This window comes from Fulmarus glacialis, unplaced genomic scaffold (assembly GCF_000690835.1).
Source record: "Fulmarus glacialis isolate BGI_N327 unplaced genomic scaffold, ASM69083v1 scaffold14100, whole genome shotgun sequence".
In the NCBI taxonomy this organism is placed as follows: domain Eukaryota; kingdom Metazoa; phylum Chordata; class Aves; order Procellariiformes; family Procellariidae; genus Fulmarus; species Fulmarus glacialis.
This window is the reverse complement of record NW_009187202.1, coordinates 8,856-23,140: the sequence shown is the minus strand read 5'-3', so window position 1 is coordinate 23,140 and position 14,285 is coordinate 8,856. Positions and strand designations below refer to the sequence as shown.

Sequence of the window (14,285 nt, the reverse complement as noted above, 5' to 3'; positions counted from 1 at the left end):
TGGTTCTGAAAGCTTAACCTGCCTCTGTCTAGAACCCAAGATAAACTAATGGAACAAGAGTGAGATTATTTAAAAAAACAAAATTCAAAAAACCACAACACAAGAACCAGTTCCTATTGCTTCAGCACTTTGATACAAAGACTACAGTATATTTCAGTGTAACTTATACAAGCAGTATTTAGAAGGCTTTAAGCACATACATCTATTCAGCTAGTAGCACTATTACTACCTGTGTTACTTTTAAAATAACGTGAATGGCTTTAGGAATGCGGGTAAACCCATATTTGGGGCTGGGGGAGGAAGGAAGAGAGGGAATAAAGAAGGAAGAGATTACTCTCAGGGCTATCTCACACCATTAAGTTCCTCAAGTATAAGAAGCTCGTTCATTTCTTGAAGATGCACTGTCTTCCAACTACAACTGAGCTACATGTAGGTTACTTTGAGACTTATGTAGAAAAGTCTTTACCTTCTGTGAAGTAACACTGAAGTTGAGAGGAATCTCCAAAACAGTGCACAAATGAAAGAATGACGACATTTAATTGCATTGCAGTTCAGTTTGGGGTTTGTTTGGGTTTGGTTTTTTTTTTAATGATGCTAATAGTATCCCTGAAGGAGGTCAACTGAAAGTATTTCATGTAACTAGAAGAGAAAGACATATTTCATGTTAAAACATAGCAAAGTAGGGTAAAAAATAATTTAAAGTGAAAAAAGTTCCTTGAAACGCAAATGAACACTAGCTTCTCCCCCCATCCAAATTAAAGGTCTAACATAGCCTAAAGCATCATGGTGTAAATCTATTATTATAGTGCATGTATGATGAATATTCCTCCCACCAAGTGCTGACATGAACTGTTCCGGTTTTACCATCAGATTTTTTTTTTTTTTAAACATGGAAGACTGTAGCAGCACAAAATCACACCACTGATACATCAGTTGTCTTGCTTTCGCTGCTTTTCAGCAATGCATTTATTTTGATAAGGAAAATCCACACACATTAAAATCATTTTTATTTTTCTGCATTTTGACATGAAAAGTGAATGTCTTATGTTACAATTTTCTATAGGATGGGCACAAGTTTAGCGATTTGGATTACTCAAAAAAGCAGAGTAAAAGGAAAAAAACATTAATCTTAACAGAAAAAAAAAAACTATTGCTTTGCTACAAATTACCATGTTTGTCCCAAAGTTCACAGAAAGTAAAGCTTCCCCATAGCTATAGTCTACACAGTAATTGTACCTAGAGTAAAAAGATACTATTGACTAATGTTTTCAGCTTTTTATAAGTAGCACTTTAAGAATAAGTAGTATGATTTATTGCCATTTTGTACCAAGCAGTAAGACTGAACATCTGTATGCTGCAGATTTAAGCACACCAAAATGCATACATTCACTTTAAAAAATTGTTGCTTATCACTCTTCATTGGTAGTAGTGAAGTCAGCTGCCTGCTCAACTAAGTTACACAATACTGAGTGTTTCAGCATGCTTCCACTGAGAAAAATATTCAACTGCATGAAAGTAGTAAATCTCACCTTAGAAGATGAAACTGTAGCAGAAAATGCAGCAATGCCCTCTTCATACAAGAATAAAACTTCATTGGAATTTTCACGCTTTGAGAATACTTCTCTACATGAATATTCAAAGATAATCACATAAAGCTGTATTGGAAAGACTTCGCTTTTTTAAAAAAAGAGAAAAAGACCAATGCTAAAGCTGGAATTTAGACTACTTCAGATAACAACCTTGACCCAAAAAAGTATTTTAGTAGCAAATTATACTGATGCAATTTTTATTTTCCACGCATATTACTAATAAATAAGTTCCTCTAAGACATCTCTTGCCAATTAAATTTGTATTCAGCTCCTACAACACTGTAAGCACTAAAATGAAGGGATACATTTAAATGATGTTACACTTAAACGGAGTTACTAATATAATACTAAGACTCTTACAGAAATGCAAAGAGGTTTACAGTTACACTTACTAAAAAGTTACAGTAATCTACAGAAAAGGTTGTCGTTGTACTCTCCCTACATCCTAAAAGAGATCAAATTCAGTTACATTGTTACTAAAAAAACGCATACAAAAATGCATTTCCCTTTATCACCTGTGTTAAAATCCTCCTCCGCAATAGAGACAAAAGTACAACTTCTTTTCTGTACAAAGGAAAAGCTTTAAAAACACAGCTTCACATTTTACTACATTTTTGCCCTTCTCAGCTTCCAAGTTCTTGCAAAAACAAATATACAGTTTCTCAAAAATGAATTTAAAGGATGTCCACATTAAAAAAATAAAGCCTACAAAAAGTTCAAAGATCTAAAAAAATGTTACTCCTATGGCAAAGTGATCTCCTACTAGTCCAAAGTCCAGAAAGTTACCAATGTCCATTTAATATTATCTTGCTCCATTTATCCAATTTATCAGGTTCCAATCACATTATTTGTAAGAAGTCCTTGAGCCGATGAGAGGGCAGAAGAGTTCTCTACAATTAAAAACAGGAGATCAAATCGGGTGTGCCTTTCAGAAAGATACTCATTTGGCACCACCCGGAGAGACAATATTCAGATATTTAGAGAAAGGATTTCCTTGATTAGTTTCCATAGACTGATAAACCAAAAACAAGAAGACTGAAACAACAACAAAGAGAAGAATTTTTATCCACAGGGGAATGGAGCGTTCTTTTTTTGTTGGTGGTTTCTCTGACTTGATGTCAGTTGAGGTACCATATTTTGGAGCATACTTAGAGAAACTTTCCTCCATTCTGAAGTCACTGTGCTCTATAGGCCGGCTAGCAGCTCCTTTGATCGGTCTACGGCAGCTAGCACTGTGAATTAAAAAAAAAAAAAGAAATTAAAATATTGCATATTTAAAAGAGCAATCTAAGGTATACAGGAAAATCTTAGTATAATTGAAGAACTAAAAATTATTTCTACTGAATGCAGTACCTGAAATATCTGTCTCAAACGCTAACATGGCTATCATTACTACTTTTAAAGTTAATCATTTAGTGTTCAAACAAACACCCCTTAAAAAAAACCTCAAATGCCACTTCACATCACCCTATCCACATAATCAATGGATCATAACTGGCAATAAAACTCAAGGAAGTGTCTCCCTTTATCTGCATCTTTCATGATCACTTATGCAGCCCCACTGGGATTTGTAAACCTAAGATTGTCCTTGGCCATTAAAATATCTACTGATGGCTAAGCCAATACACAGAGCCAGAAGACAAAGCAGTAAGGGTTAAGAAACCCACGTACATTGCCAAGTCCTTATATACAAGGAGCAGACATGCATGATTTTTATTTTTATAAAGTGGCATAGATTTAACTAGACTGATAGACCTCAAAACAAGAGAGAACAAAGCTGACTGGTGAGCAGATACACCACAGTAGTAGTAACTGGTACCATGTATTCTCCTTAAGGTAAGACTTTATGCAATTGCAGTTTACATTGAAGCTATAATTAACATGTTGGAAACACAGGAGTTGATTTCACATCTTAACATAGGGAAACTTTTTCTCATATTCTCTAAACAGGACAACATTTTGTGAATTGCTTAATTATTCAGAGGGTTGTTTCAATTTTTGTTTAAAACAAAAGTTGCAAAGAAAAATGTAATAGTCATTCCTACATGCCATCCTTATTCATCCTAAGAGTAATCTTTGACTACAACAGGACTGCTAGTCAAAGGAAAAAATAGGGTATTTGAAAATTCTTCTTTGCTCTCAAGAAGAACGCTCAAATCTATGCTGGGACATCTTTCCTGAATTTAACAGCAGGCCTAAAGCAGTTGCATCTAGCCAAAACCTTAAATATTGTTAGCCATCACCACAGACAAGCCCTTTCCATTTAACTTCCAGCGTCCAGAAGTTCCAGTAATAATTCCTACTATAGTAGTATCCTGTCCTCCCACCAAGAAGAGACTGTTTTGGCTAACAAAACTATGTACATCGAACAGAAGAGCTAGGTGGGCATCTCAGCTGTCATTGAGCCAGAGTACAAAAACTGTTCCTCAGAAATCTAGCAACATAATCAAAAGATACTTCTCAGCTTAAATAGGTTTACAAGCACTGAGAAACAAGCCCCCATAAACCTTAGTAATACCTAATTCCTGTAGGTGTTGATACTTCATAAGGGAACATTTCCTTAAGAATATCCCTTTCTACTCTTCGTTCTTCTGTATGAGTTCTCTCCAGCACCTAGGAAACCAAAAACAGTTATAAGCCTAGCAGACCGCAAAACAAAAAGCTGCTGCATGGCTATCTCAGTGACCATAACCATGTGCAATTTGTAAGAATGAGTGAATCACCCAGTAACATTCAAGAAGTTTACTTCTTGGGTTTTAGAAGTTAGTTTAACCTTTGTTAGTGCCAGCTGTCTGGTCATTTTTGGTGTCTTAAAGCATTCAGTGCTCTCCTCAGTTTCCTTTAAGATAAAGAATACGTTGTATAAATATAATACACCTGCTAGCCAATGATGCAGATGATCAAAAAAACTTAACCATCACCTCTGTCATGGCTGTGTTGAGTAGATCACAGGATTGGTTGTGGCCAACATGATTAAAAAAGCATTGATGTGGGCAATCTGTCTCTTCTTGCTGTAATAAACAATGCCACAGTACAGTAGAATACTAACTGAAAAAAAAACTTACGCAGTCTGAAATAGAACATCAAGTTTTCCCACAACCTTCCTTTTGACAACTAAGTCTACATTGCAGTCACATTATAAACAAATAAAGCAGCCCGCTTCATAAATCTCAGACCCACTGGTAAAGTAGGGTTCACAAGTGTTAATACAAGTTTTATCTACAGTAACTACATGAAGCAATGAACTCCATTTAAATTCAGCCAAGCATTATCTTGTAATGTAAATTTCCACAATATTACAGTACTACATTAATACATTACATATACTTGCAAGTGCTTTAGACAGTTCTCTAAGAGGAGGTATATAATTTTGACAGCTTGAGTAGGTTAACAGTAAAACAATTATTTTCTTTCTTGATAACTGACAGGAATCTACACATGCTTTTTAAATTCAGGTTTTTGGTCTAAAGTAATCCTACTCTTTGATTCCCTAAATTAAGACACATTGTGGTTTTTCAGGATAGGCTGATTTACAAGACCAAAGGTAGATAACCCAATTTTGCTCTGAGTTATTCAAAGGATTTAAAAGAAAAAAAAAAAAAAAATCTACATTTTGTACAGAAAAATAGCAGCACAAGGGGAAATAACAAACCAAAACATATTTGGCTTAGGGAGAGGGAAAAAAAAAAAAGAAAAGCAGGATCTCCACACACACACACTCCAAATCTGAAAGGGGAAGATAAAAATAAGTTTATATTCTCTCTTTTATGCTAGTCTATTTTGACTAGTGCTACCTGGGCAGTGACATCCTCCACCCCTTCTGTACTAACCAGTAAGCACATACACACAAGAATCTTGTTCACAGAGAGTAAGCAATAGCAATCTAAGTTTTAATTTATTTACTTCAGCTGCCATCAGTGGTTTCTTTGGTGTTCTTCTGGGCATGTCTGAGAGTTCACTGATTGACAGTGTAGGAGCTGCATGCTTGAAATTTCCAGGCACCCTATTGACAACCTGCCGAGATTCAAAATTGTTCAAACTCAGAATCAGCCAAAATACAAAATAAAAAGGAGAAGGGGGCAGAACCAAACAACAAAACCTTTATGTGCATTGCATATATGCATGTTACGAGTTAACTCAAGAAGGTTATGTAACAGATACTCTGAAATAAGCACAGAAAACACATTGCTTATCATTCCAAGTAGTTTCTTTTAAGCCATTGAGAAACATAAAGGCTATGTAGTTCACAAGAAAAGCCAAACTTAAAAGCAGATATTCTGCATGTACTTAAATAAATTAAGAAAAGATCTGAGCTTTTAAGTGGTTCTTCTCAACCCTCCTCCCCGAAAGACATTAGATGGGACCTAGGTGTCTACCTAGTCCCATCTCAAAGTGAACAGCATTAGATACTAATACAGATACTGAGTATGTGGTTTCAAAGACTACTGAATAGAAGGCTGTTTTAAGGAAAGTAAGACTATCTGTTCAAAACAGAATGATTCTGTCAGTAAAGACATTACAGAAGAATACCACTTGCATGATTTATTAAACATATTTACTAAGCATATTTACTAGGGTCTCGTTGCTTGCAGTCAATATAGTTTCAGCTATGGGAGTACTCTCTGTTATTACAGCATCATCTACAGGCAACTGTGCTGTAGCTTCCACCTGTTTGTTTAAAACAAACAAAAGAAAACAATTGAATAAAATAGCCACTGGGACCCTAAGAGTGAGAAAAAAAGCTTGTCTATTATAATAAGCCTCTCATCACCCTTTTCCTTGGTGTTCTTCTTGACACTCTTGTAGACTCCCTAGAAAATGCCTGCAGAGGTCCACTTTTTGAAGATCCACTTGTCCAGACAGTCTCAGTAACTCCATCTTGAGAATAGGTCTATTCAAGCATCAAACACATGATCAAATACATGAAAGCCAGCTCTCAACATTGGATACCCACAACCAAAAGCCAGAATAGCATGCATACTCCAGAAGCAGTGTGTCTACAATCCGAAAAAAAACCCAAGCCAATTGCATCCTAATACATTCAGTAATGAATAGCTAGCTAGATTAGTAGCGTTGACCACAATACTTACGTTAGAGGACATTATTTTTCAAATACAGAACTGACTAGATAATGCCCAACAGTAAAAACTGATAATCTGCTCACTGCAATAGCGTGAAATAACTAATGCTACGAGTAGTTACATCAAGTCATGGACAGCAGATATGCTAGCTTTCAGGCCCATTACATTACCTGCCTACACACAAAAAAATGAGTCTATGAGCGTAAGCAGAAAGCATCACCTTGTTCTCTATCCAGATAGGGATCTATTCTCTCAAGCAGAGATGGGGATGCTTTAGGCACAGCCACCTACATTTCAACAGGAATGAATCTCCCGCCACAGCGGGTAGGGGGAGATGTTTTATAATCTTAAAAGTTTCCACATACAGAGATGAAACTCACACAGTTTTCACGTAACAGTGGGTTTAAACAATCAAGCCTGACACAGGTCTTTACAAATCTAAGTAACAATATGAAGTGCCAAACTTTTATAGTCATTAACAGACACAGATCATTCCCTATACCTTATTGCAAGTTTTATGCTCAAAGAAAAAATCCTCATCAAAACTAATTCCAAACATAGACCTGGAGGGAAATGGAGATGAGGGCCTGCTTCTTCTAGATTATATACAATATTTTCCTTCTTATTTGGTTAAGTTTAAAAATAAAAATAAAAATTACTACTTTGTTAATACTGAAATCTTTGCACATTAACACCTCATGCATTGATGTATTACCAAGTTTTTGGAAGTTACACTCAGTGCTGATGGAAGTTACACAGACTGGTGCAACTGTCAATTAAGTAACTTTCCTGGAACAGTATTAGCCCCCAAAACAGGGGAGGGCAGGCTGGAAAGTATTTATTTATTGAGAGAGGGGACGGGGCGGGGGGAAAGTCTAACAATGCCCTTATCCATTCCCCACTTGTATCTTCAAGTGAAAAAGTTTCACTCCAATGAAACTAGAAGCTGAGCAGCTTTATGATTCTTAACCTAAGTTCTGTATTACAGCTGCTACATACCCAGCAGAGGGAGCACAAGTGTTTCGCTTTACTCCAAAGTCACTGAAATACTTTGAAAACCAAATTATGTACATTTATGTACAGACCTAAAGTCCAAACAGATTCAGATGTTTCATATAGAATTGTAGTTTTCAGCCTAAGTCTCCAATATTCTTTTCAATTTAAACAGACTTCTGATGAAAAATGTCCCAACCCCTCTTTATATATTCACCAGACACTGGCTTCTCTTCCCTGTTAAGAAAAGCTTAACCTGCAACCTTCAATCGTGGCTCCCCACCTCACCCTCATACACTTTCTATTTGAGAGGTGTTGTTCTTTAGAAGTTTAGAGAAAAACACTAATTTCAGAGTGGTTCCACTCAAACACATTCCACTCAAGAAAGCAGTAAGGCAATTCCCTCATCCTACTAATGGAGAGCTCCCCTACCCCAGGCTGTTTGACTAGGAACTAATTATCTTCTAATGAACAGTCAGAAGTACTTTACTAAATAACCGCCTCTCTCCTTAGTTTTTCAGATGCTCATCAGTCATGTGTTTGAAGTACCAAATTTCAAGCTTTTTCTTGCATGAGAAGTCTAGAAAAAAACCCAGAATCTACTGCATAAGACCCATCCAGACTTCAGTAGAGCATATTCAATGGACGAAATTAAAAAAAAAAAAAAGTTGTCTACAGTTATAGTTATCCTCACTGTCAATTGAGCAGGCCCTGTCTGCTTATCCCACAAATATCGGAACTAAATAAACCCTATTAGAATGTAATACTCATGTTTAGGTACACCAATACCCTGTATATAACCACAGAAAGTTACAATGGTGTGGTACACAAGTACTATTCAGCCTCTGCTTTTAACTGTCATATTACTCACAAGCAGTGAAGCTATAGATTGTGCGTTTACCTCAGCTGTCACTTACCAAGTTTTTTATCGGGTGTATGCCACATGAAATTTTTATGCCAGCAGCTGCAATGCTGCATGTTTTATTTTTAAGAAGCCCAGCTACACAGGTAGTCAAAAAAATGGAGGGAGGAGTAGGAGAACACAGCACATGCAGAATGTCACTATACAAAGTCTCAACGAGAGAGGCTAGTTCTATGTTGCTAAGACTCCTTAACATTTAATTTGCTTAGCCCGCCTCTTTCTGTCCAGTGCCACATACTATGAGGCATTAGGCTCAGTTTTGAACTCCAACTCTATATTCACATACCTCATTGGAAGGGGGCATTCAAATTAGGGTTTTCTTCCAACTTTTCCAGTTCACTATGAGGAGGCAATTAAGCATAAACAGCCAAGCTCAAATTCATCTAGTCCTCCACTGCTAACTGACTGATAAGACCCATAAGCCTGCTCAAACTCCTCACGCCCAATTTCTTTTGCACCAGCCTGCTTAAAGAGTATCTATTTGCACTCTTTTCTTAAGAGAACAGCAACATCCCTCTGCACCAAATGACAATCCTTTCAGCTGTGTAGTCTGGGCTAAGACTAGTGCTGGACAGGACCTAGAAGTGACTAACAAGTCTGCTCACACCACACTACCAACCAATTCAGCCCCGCCACTCTTCAGAGCATCATAATCTTCGAGCCAATGCCACACAGTGCATGACAGCTGACATAGAAGAGTAGGAAGCTTTGTTTGTTGATAGCTCTATTACACTGAGGCTGGCAGGGATTTCTGGGTGAATAGCAATTTAGAAAAAAGTAATCCTTTAAAATACAAGAACCTCAAGATTCAGATTCCCATTATAAAGACGACCATGAACATAAGTTGCGTGAATAAATTAAGGAATATTTTGTGTGTTGAACTATGTGTGTGTTTTGATTTGTAGAAGTGAAATCTGTTCAGCTTGTACCCTAAAAATCCAACTAAAAATAAGCAGGACTAATTATGGATCTCCATAACTGTGTTGTATTACCCAAGCTCACATAGCAGTGTATTACCTGCTTTAAGAGGCATCCATAGCAAAAGCATGTTTATACGTACTTCCTAGTTAGGTAGTGTGTATATATCTGTCATTTACCATACTATAAAGCAGTAAGAAAAGTCACTAATCTGCTAAAATACATCTAAAATACAAGCTATTAACAGGTCAGATTTTGAGTCCCTGAATGTTTTCTATACAAGTCCTTTACTGTACACGACTCCACTACTCATTGGTCAGATGAATAACACTGTAAAGATCCTAAGTAACCTAAGCTGGGGAACAGGGTATTTAGTGACACTGTCATCACAAGGACAGATCAACCACCAACTACTGAATCCAGTATTCAGGCAGCAGTTTGAAAACCTCAGGTGCTTCTGTAAAATCCCTCTTTTACCAAGACAATAGAACTAATATTTATAAGTAAGGGACAAGTGGTACATAAAGCAAGATTTAAACTTGTTATTTATTATTTTTCTTCTTAGCAGAAGCTTTCCAACAAATTACTGTCTACTCTTGTACTGCTGCTACAAGTATAGTTGAGGAAAAAATATTATATAGATAGCTAGTGCATGTGTGTCCACACATACACACGCTTCTGCATGTATAAGTACAGGCATATACAGAAGTACATTACTTCATGTATTATATTTAAATCACAGTCATTAAACAGATGTATTTAAAATGCATACGTATATCTATAGATACCAAATCAGATAGATAGAAAAATGATGTATGTATATGTATTTAAAAACATTTCTAAAAAAAACAAACACAAAAACCCAAAACAAAACCCAATCTTTTTCCAAACTTTTTTTTTGAGAAACTGCTTCTTCTATGGAATTAAGTTGTTTACAAACATCCAACAGAATGACATCAGCCCATCTGACTTAAAAACCTGTCAGGTTTCCAAAACTAAACATGTTAAGATTATCTATTATTTTTCTCTAAGAGGTGCTACAGCAGCTGGCAAGTCAGGCAAACAGCTTTTAGCAGACCATAATTTTGAATGTTATCAGACAGGCTAAAAACAGCAGCTACAGTTAATTCACAAGATTTTCATGCTGTATTAGAACAGGCTTTCTGAAAGAACTTTTAAAAAACAGCATAGCCCACTCAGTCAAATGTGATTATGTTAAAAATGGTAAGGTGTTTAGTGGGCACATCACCTGCAGTCAGTAGCCATCCCAGATGCCACTAAACTAAACATACCTGGTTGTGTTCAACAACTCTTCTCTGTTTGAGTGCTACTGGAGTCTTCGTCCTGGCTTTCAATGGTTCTCTCTTCTCAAGCCGCAGCTCAGTCTTCGGATCTGTAACCGGTTTTAATATAACCAGTTTCTATAATACTACTGGTTGTTGTACTAGTTTAATTGTATTTTAATGAAAATTCATTTTAAGAGGCATCATAATAGTTATGAGTTACCATTTCCTTAAAAAGTTGTGAGATAAAGTTTCTCCATTGAATGTAGAAGAACAAAGACTTTTGAAGAATAACCTGAAAAATTATTTTAAAACACTGACCCAAGTATTTCAGTTTTGTCCTAAAAATCCTACATTTCAGATAAGCTTTGACCAATCCTGCAGTTCCATTTAGAAACTGGTATCAAGTTGCAATTACTTTAACCAAAGTACCACTATACTATTGATTGTAGTAAGGGTATTGAAGCTTTTCAACATTGTTTAGGCTGTTTCCTCATTAAAATAAGTCCTTTTATATAAAGCTTCTTTTTGATGCAGAAGAAGGGTGAGTGGTTAGCAGTCATCTTACCAGTAAGAGGATTTATTATTTCCACCCCCTTTCTAAAATTCTAATAGCATTACACCAACATATTTAAAGTTTATTTATAGAAAACTTTTTTTTGCGGGGGGGGAAGTAGTGGTGTGTTTTTGTTTTTTTTCCCCAGTATTTGAACAGTTTGGTAGTTAGATTAAGCATATGTAAGTATAAGGAGATAGCTGTCAGTTGTGACTGGGCTCTTGGCTGTCCTAAAAATTTTAGAATCACTCCCAAAACCAAACCCCACAAAATTAAGCATCTTCTAACATTCTATTCAGAACACTCTTTAAAGCCTACACTGTTTTTCCTTTTCGTAAGATGTATGATGATGTGTTTTAGGTTCCACTTTCCCCACTCCTATACTTCTTTTGATATAAATGTGATACTGAAACTGCAAAAACCACACCCAAGACCGATCAATCAACCCACCCCAAACTAAGTCCATAAGGAATAGAGCATAAAAGGGATTGAGTCATACATGAGAGACATTAAACAACATTTAAAAAGTACAGAAGTTTAATAAACAAGCATTTATACACGATCCCATAGTAAAGATAACTACTGTAAGCACCGTAAGACAAAATTGCACTTGCACTTAAAGATGAAGTGCAGAGAACACTGGAACACTTCACACGCAGTCCTCCTACCTATCAAATTTACAGGCTCCAATCTGGGGAAAATGGACAAAAGGGAACAGTTCAGTAGCAAAAAGTTTCCTTTCCCAGAACAGGCACTGTGCTAGTACTGCATGATCAAGTACATGACTCACATGGTCTACAGCAGTATCTTAAAGCCTCACCTAACAGCAAGATCATGCCCTCTTTAGATATTTCTTCTACTGCAAGTATTACTGATGTACAATTTTAATAGTTCACATGCAAGTTCCACTTAAGTCTTACCTTCTTCATTGTCACTGTACTGGTCAGAATCATTATTTCCATTCTGTCTGGTGTTGTCAGCAGTTGAAGAAATTGCTGGGAGAGGCACAGGTGCCTTCAGTTCTGGACCTTGCTCCATCAGTTTCAACAGTTTTTTCTCATAAAGTTTCCTAGTAGTAGCTATAACAAGGAAGGATACATGCTAAAGATACAGTTTTCATCTTTCCTGACTTGATTGCTAAAGCTTGGCTGTTATATATTCCTTGAGAATCTCTGAACGTATGTTTTTTTATTTTTAATCTGTCTGTATGGCCCAAAGCATATACCTCTAGGCATATAACTCTGACTTCTAACTTCTTGGTTTAAGAGAATTCTTAAGACAAACTTAGACCTGTTAGTACACTGAAAGTTAATAGCTAACAGAAAATATTGAATACACACAGGTCTCCAGGCTCCATCACTAACACTTCCATCCACCCAGGATTTCAAGAACATTCCACGGAAGGCTCAGCATGCTACAGGCAACCTTTTTTTTTTTTTTTTTTTTTAAAAAGTTGTGAAATCAAAGTCCCTTTCCATTAGGCTAGTGCACAATCTGAAAGGCAAGGAGCTTTGATCCCACATCACAGATGCGTGCCCAAGGCAGGAGATTAAGCTGGGGTCAGAACTTCTCCTGACATAGGTTAGCATGCAGGACAGAACGCTAGGTTCAAGGGGCCAGAAAAAAATTTAGCAAAGAAAAACATAACTGCACAATGCAGTGAGTAGGAAATGCTCTAGGGAAGGGGAAGTTCCATGTTCTCATTCTGCTCTCAAAGCTATTAGCGTATTATGTAAGATGTATTTTCTATTTAAGCAGGCCCCAGATCTCAACCTCTGCATCAGAAGACCTAATTACTCCAGCACTGAACTTTAACTAACAGTTACACAGCTTCAGAACAGAAGTTGGAACATCTCCAGCTGGCCTAGAACACAAGAGGAACAAACTGTGGACTTGCCTACAATGCAGTGCTTAAAGTCTTCTCAATGTAAATAGTTCAACGAAAACATCTTAAGTAGGAAATAGGATTGTAACAGTATTGGTACCAAACTTAACAAGCAACTGTACCAGAGAAGCTCAGAGTACTCAGAACTGAGGTATAGTGAGAAATACATTGAATGGATGAATATTTGCTAGTTCAGTTCACCTACCTACAATTGGGCCAGGATTTAGTCCATACTTCACAAGTTGCTCTTGAAGATCTTCATTACTCATCTCTGTTACATCTAGGTCATCCTTCTCCTCTGGCCTGGGTTTGTCAGTTTTCTTCGTGGCTTTCTGTGAGTGTGCAAGGGAGAAACAAGAGACAGAGCGCTTCCAGTTAATACAGAACACATCTTTTTCTTCTAAGGCAACAGGAAGATATGAGAGTCCTAAATGTACAAAACCAAAAAAGTAATTATATTCCCCCCATCCCTCCTGCAGTAAAGCCTATGTGAAACACTTCAAACATTTACACCTACTAAACAAACATGCACGAGTTTCCTACTTAAAAGGAAATACCCACATAAGGAAATTACAGGCCTCCTATATTTAAAAAAAAAGAAATCTTGCTCATTATTCTGATCCTGTGTTTTAATTTGAAGTTCAGGTATACAACAGGAGAGGATTTCTTTCCTATGACTGGACAGGTAAGCTTCTAGCTGTTTCACCATCACTACTCTAAGCTACAAATACATATGTTCCACTGGCATTTCTTCACATTATTCTTCTACCTAGTAGATCAATACTTCTTCCTCTAATGATATGGAACAAGTTCTTCAGTACCCACACACTCTGAACCAAGTCCCCAAAATCCCCATTCCCACTTATCCTGGTATCCTCTAAGATTACATGATGTTACAAAGCAAGCGCAGGAAAGGCAAAACCAGAAACACCCTTACATTTTCAAAATCCTGCCTATCTGCTCAGGCCGCTGCTACTGCAGCTCTAACAAATCCTAAACCCAACTCTCGCAATACTACGTGAACAGTTGGCAACACACCACCACCACGTACAGATGGT

The 14,285-nt window shown here is 36.8% G+C and overlaps 1 protein-coding gene across 1 annotated transcript; it reads right to left on the bottom strand.

Moving 5' to 3' along the window:
• Positions 1-933: 933 nt before the first annotated feature.
• Positions 934-13,559, bottom strand: LOC104074287 (lamina-associated polypeptide 2, isoforms beta/gamma-like; the record flags this gene model as incomplete). The annotated part of the gene is made up of 9 exons (XM_009574359.1): positions 934-2,821; positions 4,108-4,202; positions 4,511-4,600; positions 5,493-5,603; positions 6,162-6,257; positions 6,361-6,480; positions 10,796-10,896; positions 12,263-12,421; positions 13,433-13,559. Coding segments are annotated over 9 exons (1,191 nt in total), but the record flags the coding sequence as incomplete, so codon positions are not given.
• Between the last annotated feature and the right edge of the window lie 726 nt (positions 13,560-14,285).